The 20,925-nt window shown below is 56.3% G+C and overlaps 2 protein-coding genes across 6 annotated transcripts; one reads left to right on the top strand and one right to left on the bottom strand.

Moving 5' to 3' along the window:
• The first annotated feature begins 42 nt into the window (after positions 1-42).
• Positions 43-11,904, top strand: NELFCD (negative elongation factor complex member C/D). Of its 5 annotated transcripts, none has more exons than XM_061209944.1 (15): positions 43-151; positions 4,378-4,493; positions 4,736-4,845; positions 5,696-5,805; positions 6,419-6,526; positions 7,012-7,164; positions 7,370-7,500; positions 8,173-8,338; positions 8,633-8,767; positions 9,176-9,315; positions 10,040-10,154; positions 10,489-10,584; positions 10,661-10,801; positions 11,102-11,231; positions 11,329-11,904. In XM_061209944.1, exons 1-15 carry the CDS (start codon positions 65-67, stop codon positions 11,361-11,363), a joined length of 1,773 nt encoding a protein of 590 aa, XP_061065927.1. In that variant the 5' UTR covers positions 43-64; the 3' UTR covers positions 11,364-11,904. The 5 variants fall into 5 exon arrangements, with proteins under 5 accessions (XP_061065927.1, XP_061065928.1, XP_061065929.1 ...); XM_061209945.1 differs by having other exon boundaries at positions 47-151; positions 4,381-4,493; XM_061209946.1 differs by lacking the exon at positions 43-151 and adding an exon at positions 709-913 and having other exon boundaries at positions 4,381-4,493; positions 7,412-7,500.
• Position 11,905: 1 nt separating this feature from the next.
• Positions 11,906-20,925, bottom strand: CTSZ (cathepsin Z). The gene is made up of 6 exons (XM_061209947.1): positions 20,674-20,925; positions 20,038-20,201; positions 16,289-16,468; positions 13,952-14,102; positions 13,391-13,553; positions 11,906-12,516 (listed from the first exon to the last, which is right to left on the bottom strand). Exons 1-6 carry the CDS (start codon positions 20,814-20,816, stop codon positions 12,406-12,408), a joined length of 912 nt encoding a protein of 303 aa, XP_061065930.1. The 5' UTR covers positions 20,817-20,925; the 3' UTR covers positions 11,906-12,405.

Genomic DNA, 20,925 nt, shown 5'->3' with positions numbered 1-20,925 from the left:
GCGCGTGCGCTCACCGGTCCGCCATGCGCATGCGCCGTGCTCGCGCGCGCGCTCGCGCGAGAGGATGGCGGGGGCCGTGCCGGGCGCCATCATGGACGAGGACTACTTCGGGAGCGCGGCCGAGTGGGGCGACGAGGCGGACGGCGGCCAGGTGAGGGGGGTACCGGCCGCCCCCGACGAGGACTGTTGGTCTCCGTCGCCGGCGGGCCGGCCCCGCCCCCGCCGCGTGGTCCAAGCACAGCCCGCCCCGCCCCCTCCCGCCGCGCGACCACCCCCCGGGCGCGCGGCCTCTCGGGGGGCACGGGACGGGGATGCGGGGCGAGGACCCGGTCGCCCCCAGTGACGGGCTCCGGCCGCAGGGGCACCGCCCCCCAGTCGTAACCCGAGCTGACCTTCCGACCACCCTGGGGCGGCCTCGGGGCCGGGTCCTGGGACTTCGTAGCCCCCCCGGGAGGGTCAGACACCACCTCGAAGGTGGAGGATTGGGCATTTCACACACAGTGTGAAAAGTACTCATAATCTTTAAAACAATCCAACTCAGCATCATGAGGGGGAAAAGTGGAACTTTGGACTTTCCCACATGTGCTTTACTGTTTGTAAACCATACTCTTGGGTGCTCTGGCTGATGTAATCAGTCCTTGGCCTGAGTGAGGAGGAAAAGGATCGTCCATCCTTGACCTTCAAAGGTTTGCTGTGGAAGCTGAGGGAGGCTCAGAACCTTCTCCCCTGAAGCCAGGGGTTGCACAGTCGGAACTCGGCGCTCTCGCTCGGCCAGGGGACCCCAACCTGATTCTCATCTGAAGACCCACCCGAAGTGATGTGTGAAACCCAGCTTCCCAGGCCCCTCCCCTGGGGACTGGGAGGAGTTGGTCTGGAGGGGAGCCTAGGAACCTGCCTTTTAACAAGAGTCAAGGTTAGGTGTTTCGGGGACATACTGAAGTGGTATTTTGAAGGAAGAAAGCCTGGAGCGGGGCGTGCCCCGTTGAGAGGGGCTGGCGGGGCACTGAGGGCATTGAAGCCGGGGTACAGGGATGCAAAGGTGGGCGCTGTGTTCCAGGAGCTGAAAGGAGGCCTGTGTGGTTAGTTGCCTGGTGGAAGCAGTGGGTTCTGAAGGGCCTTTGAGAGCTGCTGAAAAGCATGACTTGTTCAAGAGTTGGGGGCAGGGAGTGACACTCTAAGGTTCACGTGTTGGATCATTCCAGGGTGTTGGAGGCTTAGAGTGGAGAGACAGAGTCGGATTTAGCGAATTGAAAATCTGTGCTGGCTAGGTGCTTTCATGCATTACCTCATTCCACGCTCAAGATACTGAGTTGGGTGTTAACTCTGCTCATTTTGTAAATGAAGAAAGTGAGACGGGAGGACCTAGTGACCTGCCCAAGGTCATGAAACTCATACAGGAAGGAATGGGGATCCCACTTAGGTCCTTTGTCTCCATCTGCACTCCAGCAAACCGCCGGACCACCAAAGCCTTCCGGTCACAGCGCGTTACAACTAGGGCATATCTAAGGGCCGTCTACTCCAGTGCCTTCATTTGATAAACTGAGCACTCCAGTTGTTCGCCTTTGCTTAAGCAGTTAGGGATGGCAGAGCCAGGCCTAGACGCCCACAGACAGGAGGCTGGGGAGTCTCACGTTTGGGGAACTTGAAGCATGATCCCGATTTGGCCCACTGACCCTGATAGGCTCTCACTGATGAGAGGGGTGGGCTAGATGCTCATTTCACGTTCATTCTAACTCTGACTTCATGGAGGATAGAGAGAAAGTCAAGAAAGGTGACAGGAAGGGTGGCACGAGCTGGATTTTGAGACAGTGGAAGATCAATTTCTGTGACCCAAATTCTGTTCACTTAACCCCATGGTGGGTGGATTTGGGGGAGGCAGGAAGACGTGTAAGGAGGCTGCTGTGACATTCAGGCCAGACGACAGAAGCTAAGGGGTACTGAAATGCAGATAGCTTAGTCCGGCTGCGGCTTGCCAGTGGGGAGTGCCGAGGGATGACACTGGGCAGGCAAGCGAGTGGAAGGTTGAAGTCCTGCTGGAGTCTGGATGTCTTTTCTGAGGGAGATAGGAAACTTTAAGCAAGAAAGAGACATCAGATTTGTGGCTTATTAAGGTCATGGCGGCATCAGTGTGAAAGGTGACTGAGAGGAAGGAATGAGACCACGCCACTGGGGGACCATTGCTACTGCGAGCGTGCCCAAAATAAGGAAGGGCGGAGGGAAAGAGGGAAGGAAGGGCCAAGTTGGTTAGACATGTGGGAGAGAGAACTGATGGGTCTTTGGACAGGATGTGGGAGCAGAAATTGAAGACCTCTTCTAGGTTTGTGAGTTTAAGGTAACAGGTAGAGATGATGGAGTCCTTTACGAAAACATGGGTTGTAGGAAGCAGATCTGTTTAGAGGGAAAAGAGGAGGTCAGTTTGGAATCTAATGAGTTTGCTGTACTAGTGGGACATGTGAATGGAAGTGAGAATAGACAGTTGAATACTTGAGTCTAGAGCTTGAGAGAGAGAGAGATCTAGGCTAAATTCTAGATTTATGAGCAGGGAAGTGGCATGACCCAGGAGAAGATGTAGTGGAAAAGATGAGTGCCCAGGGTAGAAGCCCGAGAATCCAGACACCCAAGGATCCCTCTTGGGGCAAAGGCTGGCCTTCCTTCAGAAGTCTTGCTCGAGGCTCCCACTCAAATAAGGTCTGAGAGAAGACTCCCCAGTCCCCATAGTGAAGGAATCGTGTTCCTTCTGCTGCCAGAGCACTGCTTTCAGGATGTAAGTCTGGATCAGGGGTGGGCACGCTTTTCTGGAAAGGGCCAGATAGTAAATATTGTTGGCTCTGCAGGTCTCTGTCACAGCTCCACTCTGCCCATTTTATAGGGGGGAAGCAGGCACAGACAATATGTTTTTAAAAAGGGGGCTGTGTGGCTGTGTTCCAATAAAGCTTTATTTACAAAGACAAAAGGAGGATGGATTTGGCCCTGGGCCATAGTTTGCTGATCTCTGGCCTAGCTCTTACCCCATCATGTTAGGGGCAGTTACTAGTTTGTAAACTCCTTCAGCAGAAAAAGCCACCTCTTGTCTTACAGTTTCTTAGGTTTCCTGGTGAGGAGTATAGTGCCCAGCATAGTGTGAGCGTTCAAAAAGCATCTGCTTGTTGGTAACAGCGTTAAAGCTGGACAGGCCTTGGGGTCATTCAGTCCATTGTCATCACATCATCATCCTGTTTTGCCCTTAGATTCAGCGACTTGCCTAAGGTCGCTGCCATGTAGAACAGGGACTGGTATCCAGGCAGGCCTGCTGATTTGAGGCAAGCCAGTGAGCGTCACTTTCTGACAGCAAATGGATGGCTTGTGCCTTCAAGAATCGCTTCTTCAGTCTGTTGGAAAACCTTCCATGCATGGCACATATGAAATAGTAATAGTGAAGACAATAATAGTAGCTAACATCTACTGAACTCATACTGAATGTCAGGTGCTGTGCTTGGCTCTTCCAAAAATTAGCTCCTGGAATCCTCACAGCAGCCAAATGGGAGTAGGTCCTATTGTTGTCTTTGTTCAGTAGAAGAGGAATGGATGCCCAGGTGAGGTGTCTTGTATGAGATGCGGTAACTTGTATGACCGCATACACAAGTTCGCCAGCATGGAGTCGCGATACAATCTCACTTGGTATGATTCTGGATTCCGTTTTCTTAGCCACTCATTACTTGTCCAGCGTTCTTCGTGAGATTGTCGTGAAAGTCAAATGAAATGACATACGTTGAACTTTTTTTAAAAAAATTAATTAAGTTTTGGCTGCATTGGGTCTTTGTTGCTGTGCGTGGGCTTTCTCTAGTTGCGGCAAGTGGGGGCTACTCTTCATTGCGGTGCGTGGGTTTCTCGTTGCGGTGGCTTCTCTTGTTGTGGAGCATGGGCTTCAGTAGTTGTGGCACGCAGGCTCAGTAGTTGTCGCCTGCGGGCTCTAGAGCGCAGGCTCAGTAGTTGTGGCGCACGGGCTTAGTTGCTCCGCGGCATGTGGAAGCTTCCCGGACCAGGGCTCTAACCCGTGTCCCTTGCATTGGCAGGCGGATTCTTAACCACTGCACCACCAGGGAAGCCCGGGGGGGCCACTCTTCATCGCAGTGCGCGGGCCTCTCACTATCGCGGCCTCTCTTGTTGCAGAGCACAGGCTCCAGACGCGCAGGCTCAGTAGTTGTGGCTCACGGGCCCAGTTGCTCTGCGGCATGTGGGATCTTCCCAGACCAGGGCTCGAACCCGTGTCCCCTGCATTGGCAGGCAGATTCTCAACCAGGTGGAACACTTTTGACATGGACAGCGTTACACGGGTTTAAGGTGAGATTGCAGGATATTTGTAGTAATGAAGAATAGCCTGGCTCTTTTTGCCAACAGCAGGAGGATGATTATGGAGAGGGAGAAGATGATGCCGAGGTCCAGCAAGAATGCCTACATAAATTTTCTACCCGGGATTATATAATGGAACCCTCCATCTTTAACACTCTAAAGAGGTATGTGAGAAAGGTTGTTTGCACTGGGAGGAGAAAGTTGTGTAATAGACTCAAAAGATGATATGTGAAATTTGATACGTGAAATTCAGAAGTATGTGGTACGGGAATGGAAGGCCTCTAGGGGTCCCCCCACTGTAAAAGCCTGAATAACCTGTCTTCCTCCTCACCCTGCCGTGGCTGTCCATCCCCATGCCCGTCTACGTCCATTTGAGTGTCACAGCTTGTTTGTTACTCTTTTCTAGGTATTTTCAGGCGGGAGGGTCTCCAGAGAACGTTATCCAGCTCTTGTCAGAGAACTACACTGCTGTGGCCCAGACTGTCAACCTGCTGGCCGAGTGGCTCATTCAGACAGGTGCTCTGTGGGGGGCCGGGTCCTGGCTCTTCCCCACCCCGACCTTTACAGTAGACTGCTGGGTCATTATCATGCTGATAAATTGGAAAGGCCTTCTTTGTTTTCCTGGTTCTTTTTGTTTGTTTGTTTGTTTTCCTGGTTTTTAAGACCTCTGTCAGTAAAAACTGAACTTCTTACCCATTTTCATCGGCTTGATTTTTATCTTTGATTCAATAATTGAGGTTTACAGATAACCTGCAAATGTGATTCTCATTGAGCTGTTTTCCCCACCATGTTGTAGAAGTAGAGGATTATACAGTGTATGTTCAGTGTGTCATTTTTAAGAGGTCTGTTATAGCAAGCAGAAATGATGGATAATTTAGGACTGGGCATGATTATGGCTTTTAGCTAATGTGATCCAAGTCGAGCCTTACTGTAAATCCTCTGTGCTGAGTACAGATGACATCGTGGAGTAGGTGCTGCCCGGAAACGAGTTGACTCCCTGCTGTCACGGTGATCACACATGTGTGTGCCCCTTGGCTGGCATCTGCTTTGTTCTTCCATGGGGGAGGGGGGGATGTTTTTCCATTTTGGCAATTTGTCCTTGTTCCTAGCGAGGCTTCGAAGATGTCACTGTCCTTTCCACGTAAACAAGCATCCTTGTGTGTTTTGCCCTGGACTCCTTTTTGGGTCTTACCATCGAATATGAGTAATATTAATTTTTATAAGAGGCCCCAGATCCTAAGTGGTCAGAAGCAGTTCTGTGATATTTGATTTGCATGTAAACTTTTGATCTGTCTACTTTTTCTAAAATAACACAGTGAATTGAGAGATTGCCATTTTCTATCTCGTGGCTTTCATTTTCTTTCAGGTGTTGAACCAGTGCAGGTTCAGGAAACTGTGGAAAATCATCTGAAGAGTTTATTGATCAAACATTTCGACCCCCGCAAAGCAGATTCTATCTTTACTGAAGAAGGAGAGGTGAGGAACCTTTTTCCCTTTTTAAATTCCAGCTCCTAGAGTCTTTTGCTGATTCCACCTGCACGGTGGAGGGTGGCGCGTTGTGTCAGTCACATAAGAGTCGGGGGCTGAAATCAGGGTGAGACCGAACTTGCGTAGAGTCCGAATGTCCTGTTAAACGCTCTACTCGGGGCAGGGAGATCTCGCGCGCTCAGAGCACCGGGCGCTGGGTGTGAGGTGGACTCGGGGCCGCCCCGGGTCCATCAGTCGCACAGCCAGAGAGCAGGGGACACATTTTCGTGGCCGCTGCATGTGGTGACGGACGAGACCGCCTGCCTCTCTCTGCTGAGGGCGTGCAGCCCACGCACCACGAGTCGGCCTCCGACGCCCCAGGAAGCGCCTTTCAGCGCCCTCTCGTGAGGGGCTGGAGCTTCCACACGCTGCGGGGGCGTTCGGGGCTCTGGCTCGGCCGCCCGGCCACCAAGTGGTCTCGGCAGCCCGGGGCCTGCTTCTTCCTGTAGGGGACCGCGGCCAAAGCTAGGAGCCCAGGGGCTCTTCCTGTGCCTGCTGACACGACGTACTCTTCACTTAGGCTCAAGCCAGGCCTCTTACCTTGCTGTTTGTTTGTTGTCAGACCCCCGCTTGGCTTGAACAAATGATTGCACATACCACGTGGAGAGACCTTTTCTACAAACTGGCTGAAGCCCACCCAGACTGTTTGATGCTGAACTTCACTGTTAAGGTAGGAAGAGTCCTAGAGTCCGAGAAAAGATGAAAGTATTTATGAATGAGCGTGATTTTGACTTGGTTGGTTGTTGGTCTGTGTCCTTTGAAAAGATCCTACGTGCTTTTTTTGTAAAGGTTTTTGTCCTTTCACTTTAGTAAGTCATAAACATCAAGAAAGAAAAGCGTAGACTTTGTGTGTTTGGGGATCGACGTGGACTGGGTTGTAGGGTGTGGCGGGAACGTGGCACAGCCTTGTGTTCGGAGGGGAGCCTCCAAGAGCGCCTGGGCCGTCTCCTCCGTCTCACACACGAAGCACCGAGGGTGGGGGCTTTGACTGGGACCACCAGCCTAGTTAGTGGTGAAGCGGGGACCCGAGCAGAAGCTTGAGACCCGCGACCAGTGCCGGCCCCTCCTCACCCCCGGCTCGGCCAGCGGCCACCTTCCTGTGGGCGCGGGGCCACGGCTCGTCAGCGCCGGGTTTGGCTGACTTCCGTGTCGCAGCTTATTTCCGATGCAGGATACCAGGGGGAGATCACCAGCGTGTCCACGGCCTGCCAGCAGTTGGAGGTGTTTTCTAGAGTGCTTCGTACCTCTCTAGCTACGATTTTGGACGGAGGGGAAGAAAACCTCGAAAAGAATCTCCCTGAGTTTGCTGTAAGCGCTTCCCTCGATGTGGCTCTGCTTAGGAGGAGGCCGTTTGCCTGGGGTCGTGCTCTTTACTGGGGAGAATGTCTGGGTCCCAGGGCGCCTTCCCAGCTGGGGACTTCCGTGCACACCTGTCGGAGTCGGACTCTTCTGTCTGCCTCTGTCATTGCTGTGGTCCTGAAACCCCACACTCTCTGTCCCTGCCGTCTTCCAGAAGATGGTGTGTCACGGGGAGCACACGTATCTGTTCGCGCAGGCCCTGATGTCCGTGCTGGCCCAGGAGGAGCAGGGGGGCTCGGCCGTGCGCCGCATCGCACAGGAGGTCCAGCGCCTCGCCCAGGAGAGGTGAGAGGCCGGCTCTCCGCTCCCTCTCGCCCCCGCCGCGTTGCCCCGTGTCCACAACCGAAGCCTCTGGGTCCTCCTGTTTTTGACAGATAGGAAACTTGCTTTTATCCAGTGGAGCTGAAAAAGTCGGGCTGATTTTAAATATGTGAAGAGAGCTTGCTTTGTCAAGTTTTGCTTCGATGAATATTTGGTAAACGATTTGCTCATCGTTTAATTCACTGTATTTATGAACCTAACTGTATTTATGAACCTAAATTCCCAATATATTGGGATTCATCAATGGCACATGGCCACAGTCCTGAAATAGTTCTTCAGTCGTCTGATTGTTAGATCGTGGTCCATATCTTACAGAACAAAACTAGCTCTAATTAGCTTTATTTTCTACTAATGGAGTCTTAAGATACTGAGAAAGTGCGTGGTTCCTTTTAGGAAGCCTGCAAGCTGTACTGAACCATTCTTTCCCAGTTAGCTCTCAGCGTTGTTTTCATGGGTCAGTTAGTAAACGTACCAGTGAATGAGAGAAATATGAAAAAACAAAGGGACCCCAACAGGTCAAAGCATAAATAGGAAGGAAGGAAGGAAGGAAGGAAGGAAAAGGAGAGAGAAGGAAGGAGAGGGCGGGACAGGGAGCCACCTCATCAGTGATGGGATATACGATTTTTTTTCATCAAGAGGCCATGACGCCAGTCAGATCACGCTCGCACTGGGCACAGCTGCCTCCTACCCCCGGGCGTGTCAGGCCCTTGGGGCTATGTTGTCCAAGGGAGCCCTGAATCCGGCCGACATCACAGTCCTGTTCAAGATGTTTACAAGCATGGACCCGCCTCCTGTTGAACTCGTGAGTTGCTTTTCATTTTAACCCTAAGATGGGACACTCTCAGTGCCGATCGGAAGTATATGCTTTTGGAAAGGTGGTGTTCCTTTTAATTCTCTGAAGTCAGCGAGTGCACATTCCTCTTGAAATGTTTCTGTCCTCTCCCTGGTCCTTCCTCATCACATCCTCGGCCCTCACAAGCCCTGAGGCACGTGCAGCGGTGGACGTGAGCGGGCCCTCCTGCCATGGGTGCATGTGGACTCACCTGCCGTCTCGCTCCTGTGTTCCTTCTCAGTGTGTTTGTGTGTTTCTCTTCAGATCCGGGTGCCAGCCTTCCTGGACCTGTTCATGCAGTCACTCTTCAAGCCAGGGGCCAGGATCAACCAGGACCACAAGCACAAGTACATCCACATCTTGGCATATGCGGCGAGTGTGGTGGAGACCTGGAAGAAGGTGCTGTCGGCTCTGAGAGCTCGTGGACGTTTTCAGGGAGCCGGAAACCTCCTCTCTTTGGGGTTATTTGGGAATTTTGGCTGCAGGGAATCACGGGCCCAACTAGTCTCAGAAATGTGTTTTCTAGTGTTTCTGCATAAAATTAGTCAAAGTGCTAAATGTCTCAAGGAAAGGTGCACAGCATCTACCATACTAATCTAAACTGTAATTTGAAGTGTGACTAAAGAAACGAAACCGATTCCCTAAGCCACCGACAGACGCCGGTCTCCCTGGCGGACGGTCTCGCTGTGTGACGGGGACGCTTCAGAGACAGGGACGGGGGTTTGCAGAGAGAAGGGCCGAGGCCAGGTTACCCCGACTGCAAGGACGCGGGCACCGCCGGGATTCACCGAGTTCGTGTGTTTTCAGAACAAGCGAGTCAGCATCAATAAAGACGAGCTGAAGTCAACATCGAAAGCTGTTGAGACTGTTCACAACTTGTGTTGCAATGAGAACAAAGGGGCGTCTGAGCTTGTGGCCGAGCTGAGCACCCTCTACCAGTGTATACGGTGAGCGCGTGGGGGTTCTAACCCTGATTCTCTCGGGGTGGGGGGGGGGTGCTTTGAGCTTCGTATTAAAAGCTCAAAACATATAACAGGTTCAGAGATACTTATTCATCGTATTTATTTTCTCTTGTGTAAATACAGAGAGAGCACTTTAAACTGTTCTAGCAGCATGAGTAATTTTCAGGTGTTTACTTGCCGGAAGTCCGTTTGCAAATTAGACTAAGAAAAAGGAAGACCAACCAGAATTACAAAAATTGATTTGAAGAAGAGGCTCTATTTACAGTAAAAGTTAGACCAACAAAGTATCGCCTAGATAGAAATGGTGTGCGTCATGCCAATTATATAAATAAGCATTCACTAGAAAAGCTTACACACAGGGTGTCCTCTTAGGCATTTGAATCTTCTTCCGTTAATTTGTACTAGTGACAAAGAAAGGGTTTGCCAAGTAAAAGTAAGCTTCAGCCCAGTCCCCCAAGCTCATGGAGTGTTGCACGAATGGTCTTTTCCTTTCAAACCAGCACGGTTGGTCCACAGTCAGCTGAGCGTGGGATTCGGGCTCTCGAGCAGCGCGTCTGAGAGGATGCTGGTCCCGTCAGCCTGTTCTCACTCGTCGCGTCTCCCTGGCAGAGCGCGCTGAAGAGTGACTTGATGCGCTGGGTTGAGTTGGTGGTGTTTACCCTGTAGTAAACTTTGGTTAAAGGAAGCGCTCTGCCTTGTCTGCCTGCAGGTTTCCGGTGGTGGCCATGGGCGTGCTGAAGTGGGTGGACTGGACTGTGTCCGAGCCGAGGTACTTCCAGCTGCAGACGGACCACACCCCGGTGCACCTGGCGCTGCTGGACGAGGTAGGGGCTGCGGGCCCCCAGCTCCGGGCCCGAGGCTCCCGCCCGTCCGCTCCACGCCTTCAGAAGGCAGTCCTTCTGGAGCTGGTTATTTCTGTTCTAAATGAGGAGTTTCCTTCTAAGGAACTAGTTTCGTTGACTCCACAGATCTCTCAGTTTTTATCAAGCGTCCCTGAAAGGATGAGGAATGGGACAGAGGCTGACCGGCCCCAGGCCGAGCGCTGGGGACCGCCGTCGTCAGCCACGAGCTGTCTTTGGTGGCGGTTCTCTGGGGCCGACGGGGAGCCCGGAGACCCAGCCGTGGCGCTCAGGGCGGCTCCCTTTGGCCTCTTTGTAGATCAGCACCTGCCACCAGCTCCTCCACCCCCAGGTCCTGCAGCTGCTGGTGAAGCTCTTCGAGACGGAGCACTCCCAGCTGGACGTGATGGAGCAGGTGAGCGGGCGGCCCTCGGGCTGGGCGGCCCCGCGGGGAGGCGGCCCCGTCTCAGCTCGTCGCCCCGCCCGCGCAGCTCGAGTTGAAGAAGACCCTCCTGGACAGGACGGTGCACCTGCTGAGCCGCGGCTGCGTGCTCCCCGTGGTCACTTACATCCGCACGCGTCTGGAGAAGCTGGACACCGACATCTCCCTCATTCGCCACTTTGTGACTGAGGTCAGCGCGCGCCGGCTCCCGCGTCCCCTGGCAGCGCCCTTCTGGGCTTGATGTAGTCATCCTGCACCGAACTCCGGGAGCCGTGCCTTCGGATAGTCACGTGATGACAGTGGCACGGTTACCCGTCTACCAGGCACCTCCTACCTGCAGGAACAGTGTTTTACCTGCCTGACCCCCGGGCGTCTTAGTGTGGGAGATTGTGGGCAGGAAGCAGGGTGGCGGGGGTTGGGGGAGGGGTCTCGCCGCACTGCTGCCGTCTGACTAGTCGTCGGAGCCGCTCACAGGCTGTGCTCCCCGTAGGTGCTCGACGTCATCGCGCCCCCCTACACCTCTGACTTCGTGCAGCTTTTCCTTCCTATCCTGGAGAACGACAGCATCGCCGGCACCATTAAAACAGAAGGTGAACACGACCCTGTGACAGAGTTCATAGGTAGGGTTGGCGTGAGCGTCTCTTGGCTGCAGTTTTCAGTGACATTGTTTCCCTCCTGTTTCTAACCCAGTGCCTGTTTTCCTTCTGTTTGTTAAAGCTCACTGCAAGTCTAACTTCATCTTGGTGAACTGAGTCAGCGCATCCTCCAGAGCTGGAGCGGAACGTTCCAGGAGACCCGCTGTGGAAGAACCCTTTCCAGAAGCTGTCGTTGAAGAGGCCCAGTCAGCATCCTGGAAATGGGCTCTGGTGGGAGGAGGCGGATAACTTTGTTAAAAAGGAAGATGTTAGCAGTGTAACGGCTGTCAGCAACGGTCCCCTCTCGTGAGTCCAGGGCTGCCCCCGAGTCCTGTTTACAGTGTTCGCTTCCCCCAGTAGCGGAACTAGGTTCCCGTTACCTCTTGGGATGGAGCCAACTGTCGGCCCCAGGGGTGGTGGAAATTCAGAAACTGAGACTCTTAGATGAACTATTTTCAATGGCAATTCAGAAACTGAGACTCTTAGATGAACTATTTTCAAAGTTGATTTAAGTTTTCTCACAAGGCTCCACTGGTTAGTTCATATTATTGCAATTGCTTTCATTTTCTGAGAACAAATAAAAAGCCCTTCTGCGGTTGGAAGGTGTAGGTCCCGGTGTTAATGTTGTTTTCGTGTGTAAATAAAGCACTCAGATTCAGTTCTGGTGTGAAGTGTGCATTTTATTCATCCCTTGGGCAACTTGAGATCGCCATCCCCCCTCGGCCCTACCATTGATTTCAGGGTGACAGAGGAACTGGTGATGACAAGTCTGAAATGTTCCACCTCTTAAATACATCACAGACCACAGTCGCCAAATCATTTACTGAAGAAAACGGAGGTCACGTCATTCACCGCCTGGTGGATCACTCTTCTGCAGGTAGATGGTGCGCTGCCGTCCTCCCGGCAGGAAGCGGTCCTGTGTGGGTGCTGGGTCGTCCCCTCCGCGACTCCCCCCCCGGGAACGCTTTCAGCCCGTGCGGCATCGCGTCGGCCGTCCCTCCTCGGCGCCCAGGGCCGTCACCGGCCGTCACGTATGTGACTGTCAAGCCCCAGTTCCTTCAAACCACGGCAGTACCACACCAGTGCCCGTGAAGGTGGGATCCCCTCTGGTTACGGCTCATGCGATCATTTAAGAGCCGCTCCTCTGGAGACGTCCGCCTTAAACGATGGGGTCCCCAAATGTGCAGTTCTCCTCGACGGCAAGGTTGTAGTCGGCACCCTTGCCACCTCTGTAGGCGCTGGTCACTATGCGCATCCAGCCTCGCTCACCCTGTGAGGAGTGGGACCGTGCGTCAGCTCAGATCCTGTCTGCGCTCTGCGTAGACTGACCCCCTCCCCTCCTCACTCAGCCTCAGGCTCGGGGGGCCTGCAGCGTCCCAGCCACCCGCTCGGCTGCCCCTTCCCTTTCCTGGGACCCCTGTTCGGAAATAGCTTTTGTGAAATATCTGACTTGGTTAACATTCAACACGAGGGGTACATGGGCCTGTATGCCGAGAGCTAATTAATGTAACTAAAATGTTGATCAACTCTTTAGACCAGATGACTCGACTACCTATTAATATCCCCATTTATAGTCGTTTAATAAAAAATACTGACATTTCATCACTTCGACACAAATCACCTTCCCTGATTTCAATAACAATGAATTTGTGTCTTCAGCTGTTAATGGTTAATACTAGGTCTTAGAAATGAAAATTCTGGCAGTTAATTTAATTCCCCTGGGTTTTTGACTCAACTCAAAAAGTATTTTTGAAGAAACGCCACAGCATTATTTAGGAGAGCCGAAAGTATGGCAAGAAAAAGAAGGAGATGGCTGTAAAGGAATAAAAGCTAGCTAAATGGAAACTTCTAAAGCAGCACTTCTCAGCCCCCATCCCCCTCCGGAGACATTTGTCAACGTCCGCAGACGTTTTTGGTTGTCACAGCTGGGGGGCGGGGAGGGGCATCTGGCACCTAGTGGGTAGGGGCCGGGGATGCTGCTAAACATGCTGCGATGCGCAGGACGGGGACGGCCCCCGCGCAGCGCAGACGGACCTCACCCCACGTGTCTGGAGCCTGAAGCCCCTCTGCTCAGGGCCGCAGTTCTCAGCTACAAAACCCCCAGAACCATCCGAGTGAGAGGAGTCGCAGTGCAAATGTCTTACCCATGGTTCGCCCCACGAATTCCGGACGATCCAGTACTCCGTCCCATGGCTGACACCCCAGCCGGCCACGGAAACTATGTGGTTTATGTAGGCCCTGTCGTGGTATTCAGCATAGATGCCACCGGTGTAGTTAGACATCTTATCCGTTGCCATTATACCGCAGCTGAGAGCAAGCAGGGAAAGAATGAGCGCTTTCAATGGCCATCGTTGACCATCGTTAGGAAGAGCCCTGTAGATCCAACTCAGATAACGCACACCTGATGCTTCTGCCCAAACTTCTGTTACTCACTTGCGTCCTCCCTACCGAAGCTGTACCAGCCCAGCCGCCCCAGAGCGCTGGCTACACTCTGGGAGCTGTCCATGGCTGTGTCCTTCCCTCACAATAATCCCACGAGGGGCACACGGGCTATTGAGCTTTACTTTTGAGAAAACTCACGTGGCAGCTGTGTCTCCAGCCTTGTGGGTAAAGTTGGCCAGAAGGAAAGGGTGAAAATCACCCGGGTCCCGTTTACTGGAAGCGTGCACGCCCTCCGCGGGCAGGGGGGTCTCAAAGCTCCTCACCTGATGGGGCCCTTCGCATAGATTTCTGCCATCATCTTCTCCCTCCCGGAGAGGGAGCCGTAGTCGCCAACTTTCCAGAGGGTGTAGTTCTTGATGACATGGCACTCTCTGAATTCAGTGCATGTTCCACACTGGTTAAACTTGTTGCACTCTGGGGACAGCACGGAAAGTCAGCGTGAGGCCATTTCCTCGTTAACCCGTGAACAAAGAAGCACGCCCAGACCCAATCTCCACTTTTCTAACTGAACGCCCAGACCCAATCTCCACTTTTCTAACTGAACGCTCCATCCATCAGCTAATAATGGAAATCTTCTTGCCCTCAGGTGTTTAATTACCCTCTTCTTTCAGCTGCAGCAGTTATAAAAAGCCTTTCCCCAGGCCTCAGTGGAAAGAAATGTTAATTAGCACATAGTAGGTGCTCAAAAGCTCCACTTTTCCTTTAAAGCCAGGAGAAAGGCCTCTGCACAATACAGCTGAGAATAGAGTGTAATTAAATTATTCACTTTTAATAAGATTGTATTGTTGGCTAGTGAATAGGCCGACACGTTTGGGGAAAAAATAAGCATTTTCTTATTATTTCGGTCTGAGGAGGTATCAATAATTAGGCCTCAAAAAACAGTGCAGCTATTAGATCTGGAAGACTCCACACCGTCTCCTGCGTCCTTCCTGGGCCCTAGACAGCATGACTTCTCACCTCGTCCATCCTGCCTCGGCCCACGGCACCACTTTTTACTGCTTTCACGTTACCTATTTCTGTTATAGTTTTGTATCTATCCAGACTCCTCCCCCAAGACATGAAACTCCTTGAGGATTAAACTGTTGGTTTAATTTGTCCCTTGGATACCAAATGCCCAGGACAACCTGAAAAAAGGTGGATCTGTGGCCACATTTGCTAATACAAAGACAGGACTACTGGGACTTGCCTGGTGGCGCAGTGGTTAAGAATCCGCCTGTCAGTGCAGGGGATACGGGTTCGATCCCTGGTCCGGGAAGATCCCGCATGCCACGGAGCAACTAAGCCCGTGTGCCACAACTACTGAGCCTGCGCTCTAGAGCCCGTGAGCCACAACTACTGAGCCTGCACGCCACAGCTACTGAGCCCATGTGCACCACAACTACTGAAGCCCGCACGCCCTAGAGCCCGTGCTCCACAACAAGAGAAGCCACTGCAATGAGAAGCCCACGCACCGCAACGAAGAGTAGCCCCCGCTCGCTGCAACTAGAGAAAGCCCGTGCGCAGCAACGAAGACCCAACACAGCCAAAGAAAAAAAAAAAAAGACAGGACTACTTATTGCAAACAATCAGGTGCCGATGAGTTCCATCTGGCCCTGTTGTACTAGGTGGGCTGGAGGGGCCTGGCCGAGGACAGACAAGACCAGTTCTGGGCGGATCAGGGCTCCGAGGACCACCTGGTTCCCGATTCTGAGCCCTCGGGGGCCCTCCTTGCTCCCCTTCATCCTGGACACCTCTCCTTGGTTCTCTGACCCCTGCTGCATCTATCACTTCAACAACTCACTGGACCAGTTTGGGAAGATGCTTTCTGGCTGGGCAATACGGCCTGGGAGGCAAGGTGGGGGCAGCCTGTGGGCGTGGGATGGCGCCTTCAGAAGGTACAGGGGCCTGAGCACACCTTTTACAGATGGAAGAGGGGGCAGAAAAGCCCCCCGGGTTCCCCCCACACACCGCCGTCCTCCCCGCTCCTGTCTCAAAAGGCCTTTTGAGTTGGTCTCAGCTCTCTGCTCTGGTTACGAGGGAGCTCAGACAGTTGACTTAAAACTACCCACTGTGGGGTTAGGGTTTGGACTTTTTCTTTCCTTGGGTTTCCAAGGGGAGCAGCCTGAAAGGACCGTGCCGACTCCAGGGCCCCAGGCCAGCTTGCATCCGCTGGTCCGTGGAGCGCCCTCAGCTCCAAATCCACCCAGATGCAGGCGGCCGGGACCAGGGTCTCGAACCAGGCCGGGCCCGCCTGCTTCCTGCCTGCTCACCATACCCGGCTCCTGGAAAACACTCTTCCCTTGATGAGCGTTCCCCTTACAAAGGGCCATGAAGCCACCAAAATGCCAACGTGTCAGAACCCAAACACCAGGGCCTGGCCTGGCCGCAGGGCACGCAGGCTGGAGACCCCCGTCCCAAGTCCTTTTCTGTTGGTCTTCCCACCAAGGAGGCCAGGCCCCAACTTTCCCGTCCCCCCGCCCCACGAGGCACACGGCGGGCTCCCAGCTCCATCCCGCCCTCCCCCAGGGCCCCGGCCACACGTGCACTGGGAAGAGGGCAGAGTGTGTGTGCGCGTGTGTGCGTGCGTGTGCACGTGCATCTGGGGGATGAGCAGGCCCTACCTTGGTCCTTGGCCTGGTAGTTGTTACAGGTCTCATCGGGGATGCCGTGCCGGTGGGCGTACTCCCACACCGGCAGGTCGTTGCCCCCCTCGCACGAGCCGGCGTTGCCGCAGTCGATCACGTGCTGCACGGACAGCAGTACGGAGGGCCACGCTCCCTTCCTCTTGATGTTGATCCGGTCTGCGGGGGCAACACCCATGCTGGTCAGCACCCAGCCCACTGCCTGCCGCCCCGGGGGCCACGCATCCCTCTCTGGAGGGCCCTCCCCTCCTCCCTGGGGTCCCTGCTCTCCAGAGAGGCCTCCCGGGCCCTTCCTGGCACCGATGCCCACCCTCCCCCCACTACAAGTGCCATCCAGGCAGGGCCGGGCGTGTCCTGCCTGAAGGCTGGTAGATCCCCGAGGGCACTGGGGAGCCAGACTAGCGGCTGGTCGGCGACCCCACTCTCACTCCCCACGCGCCTGGGCCCACACGCCCCACGGGGCAGCTGGGGACGGCTGAGGGCAGCCACGGCCCCCCGCGCCTTGCCCCCCTTTCCCGGCACAGACAGCATCCTGCGGGGCCCTGCAGCCAACACTACCACGGGCCGCCACCTCGCTTTCCACTCTGCCGGAGCGACGATCCCGCAGCCACCCACCTCGTGGCCGCATCCCGAGTTCCCCCCTCCAGGTCAGAACTCCGGGTCAGAACTCACCGCAGCTGCGCCTGTTCCTTCCCTGATGACGGCGAGCAAGCGGCCAGGCCCTCCACCCACTAGCAGCCCCCTCCAGGCGCCCCCTTCCTTCCCTCCTGCATCCCCAGGCCCCCTACACCCCTGGGGTCACCTCCTAGGCCCTTGGGCCCACAGGGCTCTACATCCGGCCATGTGACCAGCCCCAGGCCTTCTGGAACCCACGGCCAGTCACCAGCACGCGCCCCAGCCCTTCCCCCAGCGCCCCTGGACGCACCCCCCCGGTGCTCTTCCGCGGACAGCCCTCTGCGGACCCCCTTGTGCGGGTCAGCCCCGCCCTCCGCCCCCCCACCCGCCCGCAGGTCTCCCCAAGCTCCTTCTCAGCAGCCTCCCGCCGGCGTTGCCCTGGGCGCTCAAGCCTCCTCCCCGGCCTTGCTGACCCTCCAGCTGACACCGCTTCACCCAATAACCCCTCCCGCCTGAGGGTACCCCGCCCCGTTCTTCAGCTCTTGGTGTCCAAACTGGGTCCCAACACGGAACAGGGAGCCAGCTTACACAGGCTCTGCGGGCGAGTCAGGGTTTTGTTTTATCTGCCTGAAACTTTGGAGGGTTTCAAGCAGAACAGAAAAGGGCCCGGCCTGGGTCTGAGCTGCTCCACCAGGGGAGCAACAGGCGGACAGGTGGGGCAGCTCCGCAGCGGTGCTTTGAAGGTAGAGTCCAGTCCTGCGGCCCGATGGTCTGAGGGTGAGAAGCAGGAGGCCGGCGGCGTGCCTCTGGGCCTGGGCCTGAGTGAGGGAGGGATGGCATTCTCCTGGAGCGATCAGGGAGGCCGGGGAAGGACCGGTTTGGGGGTGAGGGTGGTGGCAGAAAGGAGGAACACCTGAGGTTTGAGGTGTCCCGCGGGGGGACGTGAAGGCCGAGTCCAGGTGCAGGGTCCTGGGGATCCCAAGGTCCAGAAGTTAAGCAGGGGGATGAGGAGCCGGTGACGGGGGTGAAGGAGGGGCCGGTGAGGCAGAGATCGGGGGCCTGTGGCTAAAGCCGAGGAAAACATTTCGGGGAGGGGGTGATCAAGCACAACCGGGCAGGGCGAGGCCCGGGGGCAACCACCAGACCTGCCCCTGGCGGCCCCGTGCCGGTGACCTTGGCGAGGAGCTGGCAGGCGACTGGAGGGGGTCGGGTTGGCAGGGAGGAAGTGGGGACTGCAGGCCCCTCCAGGAGCCCAGAAGTGGGGTGGCGGCTGGAGACGGGGTGGGGTTCAGCGATGGCCAGGTCTGAGCATCGGCAGGGATGGCTTCGTCCAGGGGCTCAGACGCTGGACGCCCGGGGACGGGAGGGAAGGCGAGCTATGACCGGCTGCAGTAGGCGGCAGCTGGGCCGGGCACCGTGGAAGTCCCCTTCTGGGGGCTGTTTTCTCAGTGAAAGAGGAAGAGGATGCCTGCTGCTATGGAGGCCGTTAGCGGTTGGAGAGCAAGAGGGGAGAAGCAGTCATCTGCCCAGGAGACTCCACTCCAGCAAGTGGAGGGCTGACCCGTGAACAGGGACACGCCATCCCCTCCAGGCCCCGCACTCCTCTACAGATGCAAATCTTGGCATGTGACTCCCTCCCTAAGATCCCTCAGGCTTCTGCCTGGCCCCTCCCCCTGGGGGTAGGGCCCCTGGTGACCTTCTCAGCTTCCCCCACCCACCCTTAGGCCCCTGCCACAAAGGCCCTCTCAGTTCCTCCAGGCCAGGGAGTGCGCCATTCCTGCCAGGCCTTTGCCCTGAGCCTCTGGCTCGAGGCCCACCCACACCCTGCCTGCCTGCCTGCCTGCCCGCCTGCCCGCCTGTGGGGCCCTGAAGTCTCCCAGCGGCTCCAGTGGTTAAGCCTCTTCTCCAGGGGCCCTGTCCATCTCCTTCCCAGTCAGGGGCCTCCCCAGCTGCCCAGAAGAGCTCCTACACCCTAAAATGGGGCTCAGGGAGTTCCCTGGTGGCCCAGTGATTAGGACTCGGCGTGTTCACTGCTGTGGGCCGGGGTTCAACCCCTGGTTGGGGAACTAAGATCCTGCAAGCCGCGGGGTGCAGCCAAAACAAAATTTTTTAATAAAATAAAACAAAATAAAATGGGGCTCAGCCTACCCGCCCCCGCCCTCCTCCTTCCTGAAGGGTCAGAAGTACAACCCAGCCCCCAGGAGAGATGGGGCAGGGCCACCACGAGACCCTGCCAGATGCACCCAGTACAGCTGGCTGGCCCTGGGGTCCAGACGCCACCCCTACTCCTCATCCTAAAGACAGCCCAGCTTCCGGGCTCTGCTCCTGGCTGTCACTCCCACGAAGGCCTAGTCTCCTGACCTCCCTGCCAGGAGCCTCAGTTTCCTCATCTGCAAAGTGGGAGCAATCACAGGGCAGCCAGGAGGCTTAAATGGGATGAGACATCGAGCGTAGGCCAGGGATGGTAGCCACACATTGGCTTAACACAATGCCACAGGGCAGGAGTTCGAAAGATTCCGGCATGACTGCAGGCTCCCGGAACCCCGAGCTGAATGAAGGCCCAGGCTGGTGTGAAGTCCCCCTCCCTCCCCTACCAAGGCAGGCCCAGCAGCCTTCTAGAGCGGCTCTGACTTCGGATTCCCCCCGCCCCCCAACCCCGGCCTCGAGGTTTCCCGCCCTCGCTGCAGCCAGGCGGCTAAGGCCCAGATGAGAAAACGGCCAGCCTTGCTCAATGTTCCAAGCCCAGGGCAGGCATTCATTTCAAATATTAACTACGCTGAAAAGCAGCTTCACTTCCGCATACCCAAACACCAGCAAGGGGTTCGGTGAGTTTGTGGTTTGATCCCCAAGAGCCCAGGTCACAAGCTTCGGGACAGATAAGGCTCCAGGGAGCCGTTTGTCACAGGTCTTCAGTCCTGTGACTGCCGGGCATCCACAGGCCCCGGGTCCGCTCCCCTAGGCCTGACGCAGACACCGCCCCATGCCAGGCTGAGTCCTGGCACAGAACTGCGGGCCCCCGGGACCCTGGGCTGCAGCTGCCGGTACTGACAAAGAAGGCAGCTGGACGGGCCCTCCTGGCCCACAGTCAAGAGGGGCCGCAGTCCCCGACCTACCCGCCATGGCACTGGTGCTGCCGTGGGCCCAGCAGGAGCCACAGTACTGGGGGATGTGCTGGTTCCTGGTGACACTGGCGTAGTTGACCCCATTCACGTTGCGCCAGTCCCAGCTCTTGGGCAGATCCGATGGGGACAGGTACTCGTGAGGCCGGGGGTATGTCCTGGGAACAGACCACCACCACCGGAATCAGCACTGGGGCCCCTGGGGGTCCGGCGCGCAGGCACCTTCCCCAGCGCCCTCTCCCCTCCCCAAACTGAGAGCGAGCGGGAGCGGGCCATCTCAGCCAGGAGACGCCCCTGCCCGCTCAGAATCTGAAGTGGGCAGGGCACACACCGGCCCCCCCACCCCCCCCCCCAGTGCAGGAACCAGACCGCTCCGCCAGCAATGCCCCAAATGCCAGGGCGGCGAGGCTGGCCTGCCTCCTGCACCGGTGCGCCTCGTCCAACCCCGCAAATGTGAAAGAGCGCGCCCCCAAAGCAACGGGGCTGGCCCTGACCCTCAGAGGTCAAGCGAGCCTGGGCGTCCTGGCTCCTGGCACCCCAAGGAGGCGGCAGGGTCCCCCAGGCGGGAGAGGGCGCGAAGGCCCGGGAGATGAGCAGCCCCTCCCCCACCCCCCCCACAGCCGCCCCGACCTGCGCCCCAGCTGGGTGAGCTGGTCCCCCCGCAGGGGCCGGTAGCAGCCGCGGCCCGGGAGGAAGTGGAGGCCGGCCCGCGCCGCGCTCGCCGGCAGCACGAGCAACAGCAGCACCAGCTGCGCCGGCCCGGACGACGCCATGCCTCCCGCGCCGGTGCGATCGGACCCCGACTCGAATCCCGACTCGGATCCTAAGTCGGATCCCGCGCCGGCAGCTCCTCCGCCAGCCTCCGCCCCGGCCGCCCCGCCC

The sequence above is a fragment of the Eubalaena glacialis genome, chromosome 13 (genome assembly GCF_028564815.1).
Source record: "Eubalaena glacialis isolate mEubGla1 chromosome 13, mEubGla1.1.hap2.+ XY, whole genome shotgun sequence".
NCBI lineage: Eukaryota > Metazoa > Chordata > Mammalia > Artiodactyla > Balaenidae > Eubalaena > Eubalaena glacialis.
Note: the sequence above shows the minus strand (reverse complement) of the source record. Positions and strands in the feature narration are given on the sequence as shown.